This window comes from Zophobas morio, unplaced genomic scaffold (assembly GCF_036711695.1).
Source record: "Zophobas morio isolate AGI-343-1 ecotype UQ-CSIRO unplaced genomic scaffold, CSIRO_AGI_Zmor_V1 ptg000011l, whole genome shotgun sequence".
In the NCBI taxonomy this organism is placed as follows: Eukaryota; Metazoa; Arthropoda; class Insecta; order Coleoptera; family Tenebrionidae; genus Zophobas; species Zophobas morio.
In genome coordinates, this window is record NW_026972116.1 from 15,530,894 (window position 1) to 15,553,391 (window position 22,498).

The 22,498-nt window shown below is 33.9% G+C and overlaps 2 protein-coding genes across 4 annotated transcripts in view; both read left to right on the top strand.

Annotated features, from left to right (window-relative positions):
• The window catches only part of LOC135127345 (zinc finger MYM-type protein 1-like), a 36,659-nt gene extending 29,958 nt beyond the window's left edge, over positions 1-6,701 (top strand). The window contains exon 6 of the mRNA XM_064053790.1: positions 6,457-6,701. Coding sequence (XP_063909860.1) covers positions 6,457-6,701 — 245 coding nt within the window. The remainder of the gene's footprint in view (positions 1-6,456) is intronic.
• LOC135127027 (putative tyramine receptor 2) overlaps positions 1-22,498 on the top strand; it is a 214,280-nt gene that overhangs the window by 150,770 nt on the left and 41,012 nt on the right. The window lies entirely within an intron of this gene.

Below are 22,498 nucleotides of genomic sequence, written 5' to 3' on the forward strand. Positions count from 1 at the left end.
TTGAAAAAAAAAACAATTATAACATCTGAACATTGAAAAACAGGAAAATTTAAAAAACAAAGGAAATGAAAAACCGAAACGAAAATCGAAAAACTGACAAAATGAAAAATTGAAATATCGAAAAATTGGAAAATTTAAAATGACAAATTGCAAAATCTAAAAACTGAAACATTCAAAAGTCGGAAAATCGAAAAACTGAAAAAATTCAAAATCGAAACTTAAAGAGTTGCACATCGTAAAATTGAAGAAACAAAAAAGTGACAGATTGAAAAATTGCAAATCGAAAAATTGAATAAACGAAAAACTGAAAAAATTGAAATTGAAGAAACAATTTTCCAATTATAAAATTGGAATATCGAGATATCAAAAAATTGTAAAAATTAAAACAAATAAAAAACCCAAACGAAAAATTATAAGTCGAAAATTTGAAGAAATGAAAAATTCAGAACCGAAAAATTGAAAAGTCGAATAAATGGAAAAGTTTTAAAATCCAATAATTGAAACAGCGAAATGTTAAAAAAATATTATTATTATTATTACATATTTAAAATGAAAACCAGAAAAATTGCAAATCAAAAATTGAAAAAAAACAAAAACCAAAAACTTTTACATTGAAGAACGGAAAAATTATAAAATCAGAAACTTGAAAAACCTAAAAATTGAAACAATAAAGAAAATGAAAAATCGAAACGAATAATTGAAGACATGAAAAGTTAAAAAATTGAAAAATTAAAAATTGAAAACTCATGAAATTGCAAATCGAAAAATTGCAAAATCCAAACATCGGGTATGCAAAAGTTGTAAAATCAAAAAACTGAAAAATTTAAAAATGAAAACTCTGAGTTTTGAAGAACCAAAAAAAATGAAAAACTGAAAAATTGCAAATCGAATAATTGATGAAACGGAAAATTGAAAAGATAATAAAATAAAATCATAAAATCGGAACAACGAAAAATCGAAAAATTGTAAAAATAAAGAAAATAAGAAATTGCAACGAAAAATTGCAAATCGAAAAATTGAAGAAATGAAAAATTAAAGAATCGAAAAACTGAAAAATTAAAAATTGAAAAATCTAAAATCGAAGAAACAAAAAATGTTTGAACTGGAAAATCGCAGATCGAAAAATTGAAGAAACGAGAAACTGAAAAACTTAAAATTGAGAAAACAGAAAATTATACAATCGAAACTTTAAAAAATTGAATTATAACTGAACAAATAAAGAAAATAAAAACCTAAACGAAAGGTTGAAAAATTAAACTCTGAAAACTCGAGAAACTCAAATCTAAAAATTGAGAAATTTGAAAGTTGGAAAAAAGGCGAATAAATGAAAAAGTTTTAAAATCCAATAACTGAAAAATGGAAAAATTCTGAAATCGTAAAATTAACAAAATTATTATTTTTTTAATTGTGGGAGTAATTATTATTGCATATTTATAATGAAAACTAGAAAAATTTAAACGAAAAATCTAAAATCGAAAAACGAAAAATTAAAATTGAAAAATTGGAAACCGATAAACTGTAAAATTAAAAAATTGAAAATTTTCCATAAAAAAAACAATTCTAAGATCAAAACATTGAACAACCGAAAAATTGAAAAAATAAAGGAATTGAAAGACCGAAACGCTAAACTGCAAATCGAAAAATTAATAAAAGGAAAAATTGAAAAATCGAAAAATTCGAAAATTTCAAATTAAAAACTCTTGAAATTACAGATCGAAAAACTGCAATCCAAAAGTTGGAAAACAGATGAAAACTCGAGAGTTGCATATCGTAGCATTGAAGATACAAAAAAATGAAAAATTGAAAAATTGCAAATCGAAAAATTGAAAAAACTAAAATTGAAAAAACAGAAAATTATAAGGTCGGAACCTTCAACAATCGAAAAATTGTAAAAATAAAAAAAAAACGGAACAAAAATCGCAAATCGACAAACTGAAGACACGAGAAACAGAAAAAATTGAAATTGAGAAAATAAAAATTATAAAATCGAAACACTAAAAGATACGAATAATAATAATTGAAAAAATAAAGAAAATAAAAAGTCTAAACGAAAGATCGAAAAATTGACTGAAAAGAATTAGCATCGGAAAACTAAAGAAAAAAAAATAAATAAAAAATTTAAAAATTGAAAGATTTAAGTCAATAAAGTTGAGCGAGGGAAGTTCTGTCGAAATAACCTTCGCCCACTTTTTTTTTTTGTTTGCTAAATTTGTTTGCTAAATTTGCGTCCTCAATTATTTTTATTCCACTTTCTGATTGTCTAGTGTAAACGGACCTTTAATTAAATTAATTTCTATTTAATGCGCGTTTTCGAGCAAGTGCACATTAAAATACCTGCGACTGCTATTTGGAAGTTTAACCAGATAAAACCTTGAAATTTATATATTTTTTTAAAAATTCGGACATGATATGTACACCTACTCACACAAAGCTAATGTAATCGTGTAACAAAGAATATTGTGTTTCAGTTAAACTTTATTATTTAATATTGTTATATATCAGCCGGAGGTGTTTATGTTCAATATAGCAGAAAAATGTATTCTATCCTTCGTTGTTCACAATGAATATTTATATTTCCACACTTCGAGAGGGTTTCCCTTCACACGAAAGACTTTCGTAACTTATACATCGGCCTGTTACCTTTACGAGCATTATCTCAAACAAAAATATTTCCTCATGTTTCTCTTAGCGGAATAAGAGGAGAAAAACGATCATTTTCAGGCCATCAACTCGTTCACTTTCCTAACTGTCCTTCCGAGCGCCTTCACATTTTCCGAACTTCGATGAAATTCTCTTGATATATTCCTAAAACATCGCAAGTCTTTGTTTTCTTTTATAGGCTTTATCGGATTATGTATGGACGAATTTCTGCTGGCGAAGTTTGCATTGTCTCGGCGGGTGACATATTTTCCAAGCTTGCGTTTCTGCTAGAGCGAAAATATTATAATATGGATCTTATCAAATTTAACATTGAAAATCGCTGCTATCGAGTGCAGCCATTTAGGCTGTGTTACCATATAATTTATCGCAATGAAACTTCGAGGGTGAGTTAAAAATGGCGAATTATTCGTGTAACCCTGCACGCCACGCTCAATTAAACCGCCCTGAGCACAAATTGCATTTTATCAAATTTATGTAGAACTGGAGATTTAGGAGCGGTCACGATATGCCTTTCGTGGTCGTTATTCCAAATTGCGTGTTTCGACCTTCGAGACACTTTTCCAAGTAATATTTCCGAATGATCACTAAAGAGCGGATTCTAGGGAAATGCCTTGTATATAAATATTTGCCCATTTTTTATCATGAGTGCCTTTTTGCATTTTTTCGATCTATTTTACTTTTTTTTCTCTGCTGCTTTTGTTCTAAAGTCCGAATTTTCTATACCCTTAAGCACATGTTTCCTGGGAAGGTCACATTTAATATTTCCGGTACTATAATAGTTATTTATGTACCAAGTCAGTAAAGTGATTCTTTATCGAACGAGTCTGAGATTATGAGCCGAGCGAGCGAGGCGAGTAACAGGCGAGTTCGATAAAGATCCTTTACTGACGTGGTGCATACAAATTTTTATCGCCAACCTTAAAAATTTATAATTAAAAATAATGGAAATGTTATGACTTATCACATTTTATTATGACAGTAAACGTACAATAACAATGAGTCAAAAGATATCTACTTATTACTTGTTATATTAAATGTAAATGTACAACCTGACGGATTATAAAAATTGAGTCCTGAAGTCGATGGAGTTTGAAGTGAAAATGTTTGAGGATTAGCCGTGCTAATAATTTCATTAGGTGAATCTTGAGTAAAATTATCATTGGTAACAAATATGTTGTCAGTTTGACTTTCACCTAAAATTGTCTCTGCGATTTTCTTTTTATTGAGCACAGATTCCTCAACATAGGACTCTGCAATAGTATCAGAACTTTTCTCGTTGGAACCGTGACAGTGACAGACAGAATGTCAGACAGTCATGGTTATGTTGACAATTATGAGCGGCAGGTTAAGTGCTTGATTTTTACAGTAAAATAAAGTGTTTGTTTACTTCCGAAAATCGCTATGGTAATGCTTAATGAATGCATGTCTCTATTGCCGGTTGGCGATAAAAAATATAATCCAACTCGAGTTTTGGGTGAAAGGGTCGCGGGAATTCCGTTAGCAAAATACTGACAGTTCAGTAATCCAAATTTATTTTTCTGCGTAAACCATCAGAGAACAAATTTTTTGGTACAGCCAAGTACGTAGGTAGGTTTTAAAACAATTAAAATATCCATTTACGGATCCCGACAAAAGTTGTCTCTTAATAATAATAATAATGATTTTATTCTTCCAACAGACAAATTGTCCACAATGGAACATAATGCTTGACAAAAGACACAAAATACACAAACAAAAAAGAAAAACGTTATCAATTCATACGGTAAACACATTGGAAATTAAAATTAAAATATACAAAACAAATGTCACTGGTTGTAGCAAATCACTAATTCTTCATAATATCATATTTGTGATTAATACAATTAGTTAGGAATAATTAATAAATAGTTAGAGGCACTCTGCTTAATAATAATAACTTTATTCATACAGGGTAAAACAATTGTTTTATGTACAGGTCCAACTTAAAAAAGAAAAATGATTAAATCTATACACGCAGTTCGTCATTTAAGAAATCCTTAAAATCGTAGTATGATTTTGTTATTAAAAAACTTTTGACATTTGTTTTAAAAAGGGACAGAGGCAAGTTTCTTTCAGTAGTAGGAATTTTATTATAGAATTTGACAGGTAAATAGTTAACACCGTCCTGAGATGTAGTTAGTCTGACTCGCTTCGTACATAAGTTGTCACCATGTCTGGTAAAATATCGGTGACTATCATTTTGAGACAAGTATTTGTGTAAATGACATTTAACATACACTAAACAAGTAAAAATATACAAAGAGGGCAACCTTAAAATAACTAACCGTCTAAAACCATCCCTGCAGTCCTCTCGATATCCAGTGCCCGCTAAGATTCTCAATGCCCTTCGTTGTAGAGCAAACAGACGAGGTCTTATAGTAGTCTGACCCCATAATAAAAGGCCATATTGGAGATGTGATTGGCATATGGAAAAATAACAAGTACGGAGATCATGTAGAAATAACTGATTCTTAAGGCTACTTAGAAGAAATATATTTTTGCTAATTTTTTTTGCTACATTTTCGTCATGGATATTCCATCTTAATTTGGAGTCTAGATGCATGCCCAAAAATTTGACTGTTTGGTCAAAGGTTGGAGGAGTAGTATCATTTTTGTGTGAGAATAACATGTTGACAGTTTTATTGATGTTTAGAGTTAAATTGTTGGCAGTAAACCATTCCATGGCAGTGGACTGTGCGGTTGCATTGACTGTGTAAGCAGTTTGTGCCGATGGTGCTTTATTTACCATGGTGGTATCATCTGCGTATAAAATTGAATGCGTTGTTAAGCCAGAAGATAAAGCATTCACGTAGATTAAAAACAGAATTGGACCTAGTATTGATCCTTGGGGGACCCCTAAATTTACTGGAAGTCTTTTGGATACTTTTCCATTAAATTTGATCAATTGCGTTCTATTTTTTAAGTAATTTTCTAATAAACTGCAACTATTATAATGTAGTTTGTAAAACTGCAATTTTTTTTATTAGTATTTCATGATTGACACAGTCGAATGCCTTGGAGAGGTCTAAAAATGATGCCACTCCAATCTTGCCTTCTTCAAAACATGTGTGAATAAAATCGGTGAATTCAAGTACTGCATCCACAGTACCACGATTTTTCCTGAAGCCAAATTGTGAGTTGGAGGAGGGATTATTATTCTCAAAGTATTGGTTCAGTTGATCGAAAAGTATTTTTTCTAATACTTTAGAAAATGGGTCTGAAATTAGACGAGTCATTCATGTTGCCGTTTTTATATAGCGGGATCACAACAGCTTGTTTTAGACAATCAGGAAATGTACACTTACTGACACACAAATTAATTAATTTAGTGAGAGGAGAGATAATTACATTTATTATATATTTGAGTAGTCTTGAGTTTATACCATAAATATCACAAGAGTTACTATTTCTAAGATTTCGAATATCATCTCTCACTTTGTTACTTGACACGTTTTGCATTAAATACAAAATTATCATTAAGACGACTAGACACACTATTACACACTGTTACATTCCTGTTAACACTTATATTTATTTGATTAACAAGGTCACTATTTTTTATTGTCTAATTCAAAATTTTTTGTAAAAACACTAAACTATCCAGATTCCTCCTACTCATTAAAGATTTTTCATTAACAAGACTTAACAGACATTTTTGGTCACAATTTAGTTGAGGATAATAATGCCCAAATGTTTTAAAAAACCAGTATTAATACATTTTCAACTAAAGTTATGTAAACTAATTGCTGCAACTTTTGTAAATGGCATTCGCGACAGTGAAGTATCAACGTATCACATATCATTTGATATATCATCTAATTCGTGCGCTGGAAGTGGAGGCGGCGCACAATTCTTCAAGAACGTGTCCCAAAGTCAGAGTGGCAGAATTAACAGCAAATAATAAATGGCCTAAGTCAAGGACAACAGAACGGTTGCGCCTCCTAAGAAAATCGTGGAGTATTATAGATGTGGGCGCCAGGAACATCTCAAACGCCATTGTCGTGCTCGATCACCAGCTCTAAGGAGAAGCACACAACACAGATCTCCTCAACGAGATGTGCAGGGAAGTAAAAATAGGCAGTTTCACTAAAGGCAATAGTCCAACTATACCGGGGAAGGACTCTTGATAACTAAAGATCTAAGGACCATACGCGAAACAATCAGATTGAAGACCGTGACTGGAGAGTTGATGCCAATCATGGGTGAAGCAGAGGTAGAGATCTGGATTGGTCAGCTGAAGATAAAACAAGGGACGGTTTTATTTTGGGAATGGGTTTGATTAGTTGCCATGGATTGACGGTCGATTCAGCGAAGAAAATCCTACGTTTTGGGAATAAAGAGTTTATCCTGAATCAGCACAGTATTGATTCCAAGCCTGTAAGACTGATCGCGTACCAGAATGTGAATATCAGAGGAAATGCAGAAACGATTCTTCCAGTTAGAGCAGAAATCAAACCCGGTTTAGCCCCAGGTATTATTCAACCACCGGACACCCCCGAGAAGAATCTCATGATTGATAGTGATTTAATCAATACCGAAAATGGCATACTTGTACGCGTCGCAAATGTTTTTCCTAAACCTATGAACATGAGTGGGGAGGTTCTTGCCGTCTGTGAACCAGCCACGAAGATAGTTCATCATAACGAAGGTCTTTCTGATAACTAATTAAGAAAGAAAAGCAACTTAGAAATTACTGCCCTAGAACTTGGTCATCTAACCGACCAACAACGTAATATAGTTTGCATCTGGAGAGTCCTCTGGGGGCACAAACATAGTGCTACATCGGATAAACACTGGCGATGCGCAAATATCCGTCAAGCTCCGCGAAGATTACCTTTTGCAAAACAAGAAGAGGCCGAGAAACTTGTACGGAAAATGCTGGATGACGGCGTTATAGAGGAATCAAACAGTCTGTGGTCTTCGCCTGTAGTGCTAGTCACTAAAAAAATGGGTTGACGAGATTCTGCGCAGACTATAGGAAACTAAACGATGTAACAAAGGACAGTTATCAGCTTCCACGAATTATTAGGATCCGCCTGGTTTTCGATTTTAGAGCTAAAAAGTGTCCACTGGCAAGTTGGTAATCCAGAAGATAGGAAAAGGCCGTTTTTTCTGCCGGGAGCGGCTTGTATCAATTTACAATAATGCCTTTTGGACTGTGTAATGCTCCGGCTACTTTTAAGAGACTAATGGAGGTGGTATTACGAGTGCTAACATGAAAAACATGTTTGGTTTATTTAGAGGACATCATGGTAATGGGAAAGACATTTGAGGAGCGCTCCTCTTCCAAAAAGAAGTAGAATATCTGGGGCATACTGTTTCGGCAAACGGGATCAAGACTACCGGAGCAAACATCAGTGCAATTCGCGATTGACCATGACCAAGAGATAAGCACGAAGTCCGGAGTTTCTTGGGATTGTGCACCTACTACAGAAGGTTTGTCAACGGGTTTGCTGATATTGTTGCTCCTCTGCACAGGCTGACGGATTTGAAGTCTCAATTTAATTGGACTGTTGAATATGAGGCAGCCTTCAAAAGATTGAAGAATGCACTATGCTCTAGTCCTGTTTTGTTCTATCCTCACTTATTGGGAGTATTCATTTTGCATACACACGCGAGCAACATCGGGATAGGTGCTGTATTGTCACAGGTGCAGGACAAGGAAGAAAAAGTTATCGAGTACTTCAGCAGCAGCGTACTTTCGAAACCTGAAAAGAACTACTGTGCTACGAGGAAGGAGTTGCTGGCGATTGTCAGGGCTGTTGAACACTTCCATAAGTATCTCTATGGACGCGAATTCCTGATTAGAACCGATCACGCAACCCTCACATGGCTCCTTCAGATGAAGAGTCCCGAAGGACAAGTGTCTAGATGGCTTGATCAACTCCAACAGTATCACTTCAGAATTCGACACAGGGCTGCTAAGCTCCACAATAAGGCGAACTGATTGTTGAGAAGACCGTGTAGGAACTGCAAAAATTGCGACAAGATCGAGCAGCGTAAAACGTCGTTCACCTGTAGCAGTTATAGAAGATGAAGAATGGACTACACCTCAGCTTAGAAAAGACCAAGAGGAGGACGTGGGCATCGGGTCGTTGCTCAAATGGAAAGAAGATGGGGTAGAACGACCTGCGTGTTGAGAATGGATTGCTTAAGCGAGCTTAGGAGAGTCCATACTACCATGCAGTTGGTGGTTCCGGCCACCAGAATCAAGAAAGTACTTCTAGAGATGCACAATGGTTCTGGTACTCATTTTGAAATCAACAAGACGCTTTCTACTGTTAGGGAGAGATTTTACTGGGTCCATTGCCGAGAAGATGAAGAGAGTTGGTGTAAGAACCTGTGCGGCAGTCAAGGGCCGAGGACTAGGGCGAATGGGCCGATGCAACAATACAATGTTGGTTCGCCTTTCGAAAGAGTTGCAGTGGACATAGCAGGTCCTTTCCCGGTGACCGAAGACGGGAATAAGTTCATAATGGTCGTCAGCGATTACTTCAGCAAATGGCCCAAAGCTTATGCCATACCGAACCAAGAGGTGACGACGGTTGCAAAAATGCTGATTGACAATTGGATCAGCAGGTTTGGGGTCCCAATGGAATTGAATTCGGACCAACGCAGAAACGTCGAGTCAAACCTATTCCAAAGGGTTACTGAAGTTCTAAGGATACAGAAGACCCGGACTACGCCATTGCACCCACATGCATGGAATGGTAGAACGATTCAATCATGAAATCATCAAAGAACACCTTTCGAAGGGGGTGGCCGAACATTAGAAAGATTGGGATCGACACCTTCCACTGTTCGTACTCGCTTATCGATCAGCCGTCTATGACATGACAGGTCAGACACCAGCACGCACAGTTTTCTGAAGAGAACTTCGTCTACCTTGTGACATCTTGTTCGGCTCTCCGAGTGAACAATCAAAGGAGGCCATAGATTACGTCGATCACTTGAAAGAGAGGTTGCTGAGTGTTCTCGAAACGGTGCGCCACAAGATCTGAATGAAAACACACTACGACCTCAAGGTTAACTCAGCAGGATTCCAGGAAAGGGAAGGTCTATACGCTGTCGTGACGAGAATCAACGTTGTTCATTTAGACCGCCTCATGAAGTACAACAGTGACACCGTCGACGTTTCTGATCGGGACGATCAGAACTAAGGAGGGGGCAGTGTTACGAAAGAAACCCATACGCCGCCCCGGTACGACGCCTATGGGTTCTAGTATGTACGGCGATGATGACTCATCGCCGGTGATGGGGCCGGGCGGCATTCGTAATAGATAAGCCTGAAAGCGGAAGTCGCGATGTGCAATCCAGAAAGACCTCGGCTGCGGAACTTCTAGAAGGGAAGTATGGCTTTAAATAGGGGACACCTTCGGGAACGATTATTATTCAGTCAAGTCGAGTCCAGCGAGTGTCGGGAAAATTCAGACAAGTTGCGCCTGAATTAATTTGTAAAGGATGTTGATGTTTAGAAGTACTAGAAGAGATGTCACTGGTAGAAAGAACAAGATCTAAAAGTCGTAGATTATAGTTCAAAACAAAATTGTGCTGTATACGATTATTAAGAGAAAGAAAATGACCAAAGATATCAAAAAAATGTGTCGTCCTGGTTCCATTTAGATAGTCTGCAAATTCCGTAATATTAAAATTCCCAGTTATAAGCACTAGGTATCTAATCAATCGTCGATTCAAAATATCCCAAAAGTTACATACAATTATTCAGGTACTACGGTTTAATATTCATGGAAATAATTATAAAATGTTAACCATGAAGTAATATTTTTTCAGCAACTAATTCACACTCTTGTATCGGTGACGATAAAGTTACAAAACTACTTGGATATTGTTCATTTATATATGTATAACAATGAGAACACCTCCTCTTGGAGATAATTTTCTGTCACAGGGATGTATTGTATAATTTTAAGGAAATAGCTCAGAATTTAGTACTGCTTTTTTTATTATTTTTGGAATTCCATTAAAATATCTAATCTTGATGCCCTTTTCACCCTTTTTAAAACGTGATTTAAACCCTTTGCGAACATTATATGCCACATTTTGTTGCATCTGTGTTAAATCTCGATTCAAATAAAGTCCGTTAACTGTGGTTTTTCAGATACTTTATCCAATCTGACAATCTTTTTTGATTCTTTCACTCCTGTGTTTGATATTAATTTTAAACTCCTATCTCGATTATCTAAAATCTTGCAATTCTCTGCAGCTTCCAGAGAGCCCAATATTGTATTTCCAAAATTTCTTGAAAAAATTCGTTCATCTGAGATGCTATCTGAGTCGGTGTGTTGGTTTGTGTTTTTTCAGCTTTCATTTGCTGAATTTCGTGTCTTAATTTTTTATTCTCTCGAACGAGGTCATTGATAATTTTCTTCACGTCTCTTACCATATCACTCAATGAATTTATCGTAGAAATTAGACATTTTAGTAAATTGGGATCTTCTGTATTTGGAGTTTGACTTGAATTACAAAATTCACAGCACTTCTTTTTCTCTGCACAACTGATATGTGACCAAATTTTACAAACATCCAAATATATTTTTTTTCTAATTGCTGGATTATTACAAACCCAACAGATCATCTTACCACAAACATTTACGTCAGCCATATTTTATAATCCTTACTTTTCTGGGAAGAGCTTTGATGCACCAAGCCCTCCTACAACTTTCTTTTACAGTTTTCTTCCTGTATTAGTTCGTGTTGGGTTTTCGTAAAGTGAAGATCAAAAGTCAAAATTTTATCTCAACTTAATTCATGTAACATGTTTGGCTCACGCCTTAAATTTAGTAGCTGTAGTTATCCGGAATCACTATGAAGGTGTCAATGGTTTTATTTCCAACAAAAAGTATTTCTTAAACCTCATTTGAGGATCCAAGTTTTCTGGGAAACCCTACCGAATTGTCCATTACCTTCAGAACCTGTTCTGACAAGATGGATTGCATGGATTGAAGCGGCATTATATTATTGCGATCATTTTGACGATATAAGAAAGGTTCGTTTATTGCTATTCATAATTTCGTTGTGAAATTCTAAATTAAATGAAATATTTTAGGTTATTAAGGAATTTGACTGCACAGTGTCGAAATACATCGCTGATGCTCAATACTAGTTCCAAAGAAAGCATCAACAAACAAACATAATTTGGTTTATATAAAAATCAATTTTATCGTCTTAAAAACAAGTATACCTAGATTAGAGACCAATGGAATTAAGTCAGTCTGTGGATATACTATAGCAATTATATAAACTATTGGAAGATACCCCGGGGAGAGTTGGTAAAATGGTATTTAAAAAGGTGCAAGATACTTTACAAAAAATTACTGGATACCAAGAGCCTTAAACTTAGGAAAGTTTTACAAGGCAAAAATGTAGAAAAAGGTTGAAACCTAATGAAATTTCTAATTTTTAAATATTCTCCTTTAACATCGTGTGATGTTGAGAGATCCTTCTCTAGGTATAAAAACGTCCCTCACAAACAAATTAAAAATTTTTTCTGCCGAAAATTCTGAAAAATATATAATTCATTATTATGTAAAATAATAAAATAAATGTTGCGTAAAATTTATTTTTACTAAAAATTGCCTAAAGCGGGTGTTTTGACAAAAATCCCCCATTTTTATCGTCTATTTTAGGACCTATTTTGGCTTTTTTTTGGCTAAAATCCGCTCTTTATTGATCACGGAATGACCGTTGAGAGAACAACTCAAGTGGTTGGCTGTACGACACCGAAACACGAAAGACTGTCTGTTTTACTTCGAATGTTGGACACCTGACGCTGATGGTTGTGATACATTTGACATGGGTATGGCAGAACTTTACACTAACTTTAATTCCATGCACCCACCCAAGTCAATTTATCAAAACTTAATCATCCAGAAGGTATAGTACAAAACGTGTCACGAATATCTATTCACTATTATTAAATTCATTCCATTATTATTATGTTTTTGTCAATTCAAGCCTGACGCGAAAATAGGAGACTCCAACACTCGTCATTACTTTCCGGTATTGTACACCTGTAACGCAATCCTGGCGAAAGTAAAGTTCCTTGGGACATTAAAAACTTCAAACAAAACTCCCTGTGAAAGAAATCCGCTAAATACCTACTTTGTGTACCGAAAAAAAATAAATCAGCCGTTAATAGGAGACAAGTGTCAACACTTAAATCAAAAAGTTTAATAGCAACCATTAGGGCGACGTTTGGTGCAGCATTAAGACCCACTCTATTTCTTTTCAATGACACAAAAGGCAAACAATAAATCCCTGAAAACGTCGAGATTTACTTTAGGGGCGCTTCAATAAATCAGGAAAAACCGCTAAGTCTCAAGGCAATTACAAACGTTCAGTCATGTCTCCACCGTTGTAGCAAATACCTTATGATTACGCCACAGATAAAACTACTGTTTTCATTACGAAGTGCAAGCAGATTATGAGGATAATCCGACACTAAGTCCCGTCTGGACATATCTGGTGGATGCTTCAGTGTTTGTTTGCGTATGTTAAGTTTTATTTTTTAATGAACACTGGGTTGTGTTTAACTTTCTTGCTATAAATGTTTGGATGGTAGAGTTCACCAGCAATTTCTACGACAACGATGTTCGCCATTTTTAGCTCTCGCTGAAGTTTCCCCAGATTTTGCAAACTATATTGAATGAAACTTGCAGACGGTTGATTTCTGTGAGAAGTGTATAAAGTTTCTTCCTTCTGTGATAAATGATCCAGTAAAAACATTGTCTGTGTCGAAAGGTAGTTCATGAAGTGGAGAATGTATACATAGAATTTATAAAACGACTGGTTGCTTTTTAGAATATGTCTAATGCAGCTTACTTTTTACTTTACTCATGTCGTATTTTGTTGGAGCTTGTATTCTGATTTGTTTAGATTATATTTTTTTACATTGGTTCTTGAAAATGTTTTGAATATTTTATGGTCATTACACATTTCATTGATAATGCTTTCTACATTATCCGTACTTTGTTGAAGCTTCTAAAAGTTTTATAGTAGTCACATTTTTGTTTGGTATATATTTTTTTTATTTGTGACAAGATGTTTGAATATTTTATCGATATATTCGAGACATTTCAATCATAACGATGGAAGCAAAATAAATAGGTACAATGTTGGGCGTAACAAGAGGCGGATAGCAGTAGAAAGAGCTGTCATCGCTAATGAAGTACACACAAAACTAGTGCAACATAAATTATTACTTTGTGCATGTCAGATGCTGAAGTTACACAATTGCGCGTTTATTTCTGGTTATTCTGTTCAGTTAATTACGATGTCAGTAAAGTCTGCTTCAATTATATATTTTTTTGTATTTTTTACTTTCCAAATGAATGGCTAATTTTCTCGACGTTTCGTAATTAACTGTTGCGAAATTTTAGGTGTAGATGGAAACACGAATCAACGATTTGCTTGGCCATCCCTACCAACAATTTGATGATGTCATGTCAAAATTTTGCTAGGCAAATCCTTTAGTAAAATAATGGACAGTGTTTTTTTTGATTTGTTATCTAGTTTTCGCTGCCCAACAAATTATATATAGGTCGTTTCTTAGAACATACAGTTTGCGCAAATTTCTTTGGTTTATTTATTGTTTTTCCAATTTTCGACAAATCCGTGTTTTTTAAGACTACAACTTTATCTGACAGTGACTAAAAACTGTGCAACTGTGTTCCGTAACGGCCAGCAAGTCATTGATGAATAGAGGTACGAAGCCCGTTTTTAGGAATTTCGTGAAAAATTCCCCAGTATTGCTGTTCTGAAAACTAATTTTTTTAAAATAGTCAGTTAGTGCGAAAATTGTCAGGTAAGACTGGTAACGTTAAGAGGAAATCAGGAAGTCAGGAACAGGTTATGGAGGAGCTATCGTCCATAACCTGTTCGCTTTCGCAGCAAGTTTATTTTTTGTCATTTTCAACTTGTCAGAAAACTGTAAAAAAAATCTGCTGTTGTTTCCTTAAAACATGCAAGTGTTAAAGCTTAGTGTGTCATTTCTCGGAGACGACTCTTTAGGTCCATTTTCTTCGAGAAGTCAGTTATAGCTGCGTGATATCAGAACATACTTAGAAGTTTATCGACCAGCTTGATCCTAATAAACAGCTATTACAGAACAAATATGGAACTTTCTAGGGGAATTTCCTGACAACCGTTTAATTAGCTCCTACACAGACCATATTATTTATCCACCTTGATTACCTGATTTGACACCTTTAGTTATTATTTCTTGTTCTCGACTTTGAAAAACACTAATTTTAAACAATCGGTGGATACAATTGAAGACCTACAAGCGAGAATTATACAAGAGAGTGAAAATGTTTCACTGGAAGCTCCTACTCGAATATTTGAGAATATGAAACGCCGAGTCAATTTATGTATCGAAGCTGGGGATCAATACTTCCAACAATTGTTCTAAATTCATTAAATATGCTATTTATCACAAATAAATCACTTTAAATCCAACGGGGACTTAATTCGTGTTGACATTACATAATCTAGCTTTCTAAGCTCAACCACAACAACCCATATTTAGGTTATGTTTTGAAATGCGATTTCATCACAATAATGCACATTTTAAAAAACAAAGTGAATTACGTGCTAAATTCACTAAAATTTTATAACCTTATAAAACTGAAACTTGTGTCAAGTTACGACCTACTTTTCGGCCGAATTTGTCCTGTCAAAAAATTCGTACTTCTATACTTGTGGTGAAATAATTCATCCTATTTATTTCTTGGACATGAGATTTCTTGCAAACAAAAAAGCTGCACCAAAATTTTACAATTCAAATTCGAAACTTCCAAACTGATTACTTTGAAATCTTGCAGATGTTTTAAGATTATTGTAAATATAGTGAATCGCTAGCCAAATGTATCTGCTAAAAAGAAATCTTATGGAAATTATTACTTACAAAAAAAAAAAAAATACTATAGAGATTTTGGATTTTGATGATTTCAATTGTAATTTGGTTTAGGGATTTTGAAAATTGGTAAGTTAGTTGAAGATTTTGCTATTTGCCAGTTGTAGATGACGCACAGTTTATGAATGTTGGTAATTGGGTTTAGGGATTACGATTAGAAAAAATGTCAACTCCATTGCCAGGTGCAGGATTCGAACCTGCGCTTTCGTTTATCGAACTAAAATAAACTTAAATCTAGCGTCTTAGTCCTAAATTAGGTAAATATAAAAAAAATGTCGTCTGATTTTTTTTTAATTTTCAGGTTGTTAGTTTTGTTTGCGTGTAAAGTCCCATACTGATTCAAGTGCTTGAAAACTATTACGCACATAATACAAAAAATACAATAACGAATCCACAGTAAAATTATCTTGTGAGACTACATATTACGTACTTGATCCAATTACATTCGGTTTCGCTCAAATTGAAGATGAGGAGTATCTTTTTTTGTAAGCTTTGTGGAATTGTTAATATTTCATGTAATCAACTATAAATTTACAATGTATGAGATAACGTCTTTGTATATTTTAATGCCTACAAACTAAAGATAATTTTTTAACAACTGCTAAATTGAAATTACTCCACAGAGCAAGAAAAGAGTAATTACTACTCCTACAATTTATAGGTTCTTGACGTCGAGTTTACAGTTAAATTTTAACAAATGCGTAACTAGAAGACGAAATTTAACTTTCCACACACGTAATCAATGTAGATTGCCCAGCTTAATTTACTGGCTGCTAAGCACCTAAAAAAGTTTGTAGTACTTACAAGATTTAATTTGCCAAAACATACACAAACTGCTTTTAACGTATTAAGTATCAGATAGCTTTCGACAATACATGGAAATTTATTCATAATTGAACAATTCTACCTGATTATAATTTCAAAAATTGTATAACCACTTTATGTGTTATTTTTCTTTGTTAAATAATTTTCAACAACTACATTCTTCAACTTCTGTTATTTCCATAGAAGTATTGTTTGATTCTGCAACTAATTTCTTGTAATAATCGAATCATTGCTTTTTAATTTCTTTCATCATAATAATTTCAGCGTTCCGTAAAACTTTAAGATAAACACTGCTTTCATTTCTCGTTTTATTTTCTGCTATAATCTAGATTGGAAACTATTTTGTGAAATTGAGCAGAATAATTAGATATCAGGATGACCGACCACTTCGGTGTCAAGTGTCCTTATCGATTTCGGGATTTTAATTACGGAATGGAACATTAATAAATAGATAGATATCTTGGAGTAGATTACTTTCCACGGAATTTAAAAAAATGTTTGTAGTGAAGCGTTCATACAAAAGCAGTAGACACATTGTTGATTACATAAATTAAAACGTGAGTAATATAGTTCAGACAAACACACAAGTAGTTATTTTCGATTCAAGATTTTTATTTCTGTAACAGAGAATTCAGTATTTATTTCTTTTTTGCACGAAGCTTTCCCGTGTTTGTTCTCTTACACGGCAAATTTTGGTGTTCCATAAATGACGGTACAAGTTTATAATAGGACACGATTATAAGGTCATGTCTTCCAATTATTATTTCTCTGTATATATATTTTTATTAAAAAAAGAATGTCGAGGTTTTTTACAAAAAAAATTATTTCGTTTTATGAGTTTTATTATCAAGGCACTGTATGTTTAATTTATTATTTATTTATGTCACTGTTGGCTTCGATATTCAATTAATTCTAATTGCTTTTAATTTGAATGATTTGTAAGACATCTTCCAATGGTGTATGCAAATTTTTCTTAAATTGCTCAACGCTAGTTCTTTTCTTGCATCATCCTACATGTAATCGTAATTTTTTTGTCATCTCTTATAAGACTTGTTTTCTTTCTCCTTGGCTTGATTTCTTTTTTGTTCTGAACCATCTATAGTTTCTTCGTGTCCTAAACAAACATTGTGTTTAAATTATCTGAGTTTCGCTCTCGGCGGTATTTTCAACTTTAGAACCTATGTTAATACTGATCACTGTAAAGAGTGGATTTATATGCACAAATATTTGGCGAACATGCGCATATATATGCACAAAATTTCTATATACTTGTATATGCAATTTAACTTCGACACCTGGAAAGAAAGAACGATAAACTACAAACAAAAAACACGAGAAATGTCTACAATTACATTTATTACTCTAAAAACTACACTTCTAATATTATTTATATTATATTACAGACTAATATAATTGGCGTGTACTTTAACGCACTAATAATGTCCGGGCCTAATTCTAGGTACATTCATATCTAGTGATGCATGCAAATAAATAAGAATTACCAGACCCTTTGTCACTTAAAAAATGTATTAATAGAGTGCCAATATAACGCCCACAAGCATCAAAAGTTTCATTCACTACTAAATATATAAATTGTTTTTTTTTTACAATTCCGTTAATATTAGCAATAATGCCATTCTAAATATTTTTACATAATTTTTTCTCAGCGTACTTTTGTGCTGTACTACATTTTTAAAACATTGTTACGTTGCTCGGTGATTAAAATCGGTGTGGGTAAAACTCAACAATTTATTTCTTAGTAACTCGAATTTACACGATTAAAAATAATTCCGGCGCAACTTGACTGGTTTCTCTCAACTTTCACTGGACTCGACTCGACTTAATTATATTCGTTCCCAACGGTGGCCTCTATTTAAATCTGTACGTTCCTCTGGATGGATCGCGAACGCCGCTTCGAGGTTTTTCTCGACCCCGCAATCGAGACTTCCGGTAACCCGCTCCAGATTTATCTTTATGCGAACGCCGCCCGGCTGCCGTCATCAATCATGAGTCACCCATCATCGCCGCACATACTATGAAGTTCTCGACGGCCCATAGGCGTCGTACCAGGGCGGCGTATGGGTTTATTTCGTAACAATATGTATTTTTCTAAAAACGTTTATGGTGAATATTGAACAGATTATTTCAAGAAAATTTGTGACAGTTTTAATTCATAGAGACTTTGAGACCCTTTTATGAAACTGCGTTGAAACATGTTGTAAATTTGGAACTTGTGCTCACATGTTGTCTACAAAATAAAATTAAAAATGTTTTAATTCATGAATCATGACAAAAGTAATTAATTCATTAAAGCTAGTTTTACTTGGGCATTTTTCGCAAAATTTATTACCACCGGCCTTCTTTAATCTCTAGTAATGAATGGATTAGAAATATTTTGTCAAATTTTTCTCGCCAACTTTACTTCCCAATATCAGATATAAAATACAGTATGCTCGGCCGACATGTACCTATTCAAACTTTTTTGATTTAAGACAAGCGACACTTATAAATCAAACTGACTAATGTAAAGTACAACAAACAAATTTTCAGCTAATTTATTTAGAAAAATACCAGAAAATCCCAAATAGATATTCAGATGTACTTAAACTTTCGCCAAATGGAAATAAATCATAAATAAATTTTATGGCCCCCTCATAAACCATTTACGAGGACCTGCCGACTATGACAATAGCAGACCTAACTTCGGATTTTACGAGTATTTTAGAAAAAGAAGTGGTTTCAAATTTGCTCAAACCGACAAAATATGCAATAATTAATCTACGTCAATCAAATTTAAGAAGGATAATAATTCAGATTTATATTAAAGCAATTATTTGTCGTGTCATGATATAAAGGATGATCAAAGAGTTTATTAAAGTTTATGCATGACTTTTAAATTTTAATCAAAGACATGACAAATATTTCCATGGCCAACTCTAATCTGAAAACTTTTTGATCACCGGTTATAAATTACATATGATCCACTTTCAAAATTTTACAAATTCAAAACCGTAAGTAACGCAAGATCGAAAAAGAAATTAGTCAAATTAGGCCATCACGACAAGCCCTTTGGCGTAATTTAAATTTTTTTATTAAATGTCAAATTGACAGTTTAAAATTAGAATTATGATACCTACTTAACACATAAAAATTAATCAAAATCACCGTTTTCCAATTTTGTTTCATTTCTGAAGTAAGATTCTAACAAAAAAGCTTTAATTTCGTTTGATAACATTGCAAATTTGTTTTGTCAACGTGACGTTTAATAAAAAATTATTTTAAACTAAGACAAACGGCTTTTCGTGCATGACCAACTTTGACTAATTTCTTTTTCGATCTCTCGGTATTTGATAAGATGAGACTGACTTTGGCAAATCGCATACCCCCTAAGAAAATAAAGGGCGGGTGGGCGGGCTTAGTACTTGATAAGATAAGACTAATTTTGGCAAATAATATACCCTCTAAGAAATAGAGGGTGGACTGTCGGCAGAGATATGTAAAAGACTAGATACAGATATTTAATGTTCTCGTGGACATACGTTTAGGGCCAAAATGTCACTGTACGTTTATATCTCCCTCTTTTTCTCTAGCACGTATAATGGTAACCCGATATCTGAAGGTCTCGCTCTGTACGGCGCAACCAATCAGTTGGCGCAACGTTTGTCGTTGATGTCGTTCTTGTGTTTGTGCCGGTCCCTGTCAGACCACTCAGACTGTGGGTGGTTATGATTTTTTATAATTGCCGCCATCAGAACGGGCCAATAACAAGACAACCACCTTTTAGAGAGTGATCGATGTAGCCTACAGTTGGCAATCCATAGTACTGGTACTGATGTAGAAAAGGATAGGCGACACAAAGTATTGCTACTCTTAGATCATAGATGTTGGCCCTAGATCGGGAAAGCTATAACCGCATCTGTCTTTTACATATCTCTGACTGTCGGGGCTAGCGAAATCAACAAAGAAAAGCAAAAGGTGGAGAGGAAAACGAAGACTTTTACGACTGGAAGTACCGCATCAAAAAAGTAATAGAGGCCTGCAATAAATAATTTTTAATGAAAGGAGGAGGCAGAAAAAACAAAAATTAAGTATATTAGTGAACAGAAGAAATTGCTGACCTAAGAAAAGAGTGTCAAAGGAAAAACAGAATTTCGGTTAGAGCTAACAGAAATAGAGAGAAAATAGAGGATAAAAAAACATTTCACCGAATTTAAATGTCAGAAAGAGCCTACATAGGTCCACAAAAGAAATTTTTAAAAAAATCAAATACCCAATTCTGAAGTACTCATGGAGTCTTACTCGAGTGTGAAAAACAGAGAAGACAGAAAGGTGAAAGAGGAAAAAGATAACGGAAGAGAAATGTGATTTTATACGGTGAAAACTGTGAAAAAGTCACCGAACGAATCGATGAGTACTGAATAAAAAAGAAAGTGAAGAAAGACAATAACGCTATCAAGGATCGGCCGAAGAGGATATGTGCCAAAAATCTGTCTTATCCTAGCAAGTACTAGCCCCGTCTACCTACCTTCTATTTTCTTAGAGGATATATCATTTGCCAAAATCAGTGTTATCTTATCAAATACTAGCCCCGCCCACCCACCCTCTGTTTTCTTAGAAGGTATGTCATTTGCCAAAATCAGTGATATTTTATCAAATAATTGCCCCGCCCACCCACCCTCTGTTTTCTTAGAAGGTATAACATTTGCCAAATTCCGTCTAATCCTAGCAAGTACTAACCCCGCCCATCCACCCTCGATTTTCTTAGAGGGTATATCATTTGCTAAAATTAGTGTTATTTTATCAAACACATGTGTGTATTACTAGCAAAATGTTGTCTAGAAATTCCATTGTGAACTGTTTGTTCTTCTGGAATTGTTTAATAGTTGTATGAACCCAAATGGGAATTTAAAAACATTATAATCGCAACTTGATGGATATTTGATTTGTGAGATAATCTAAGAATCTATAGACAAAGAACAAAATGTTTGTTAGGTGTACACCTGAACACTAAACTGGTGGTAGATTATTGTGATTATTGACAAAATCTTGATTGATCCAGATACACAATTTAAGTATTTTTCAGTATACAGTTTTCTCGTTCATCAGATTTACACCTAAACTACAGCATGTTTAAAAACGTCTCCATATTTAAATTTTCATCATAACCTATAGAAGATGCCACTTCATAAGATAAGACTAACCTATTTAAGAATTTGTTCGTTGTAAAGTATTTTTATGGGAATGCTATGTTGTTTACTATTTTCAAAAAAGGTTATTGTTTCGAAATTTTATGTCCAATACAATAACAAGCAATTTATATCCAGTTATACAACAAAATGATTTCCTGTAGTGCTCGCAACTCTGTTGCCATGTAAACACACTATTGTCGGACGAAAATCACGCGAAATGAATGTATAAAAGTTCCACAAGTTTACTAACAACGCAGTACTGTCATTTGACATTCACCTAAATACTTCACATAAATCTAAAAATGAAGACGGATTGAGGTTAAGGATTATTTGAGAGTAGTATCTGTAAATCAGTGAACTCGGCGCCACATCCATCACTCTCTGTGCGTACAGATATAATTCTTTCAGCCATTGCTAAAATATACGATTGTAAACAGTAATAAAAAACTTTTGTACAGGTCATAGATTTTGTAAACATCCGTTGTTATTTATTTTTTAATGTGATTTATTTTTTAAATATATGAACAATATTCATTATTTAAAATAATTACTTTTCATTATTTAATTTTTATGTCGATTGTGCTTTCGTCACTAGTTTAATTTTGGTGTAGATCTAGTAAATGTAATGGTATTTTCAAATCACCCAGCCCAACAAACTTTGACACTTTTTGGATACTATTTATTGCTTTTACCAGAATTACTTAAAAATACACAGGTTTTTTCAAAGAAGGCAACAGCATAATTTTTTTTATATGCTTTTATAAAACATTCTATTTTGCAGGGAATTGTAGTAGTAAATCACGGTTCATTGTAACGCTAAACTAGTACAGATTATATTGAATCCATTATCAAATGGAGTTTACTATACAAA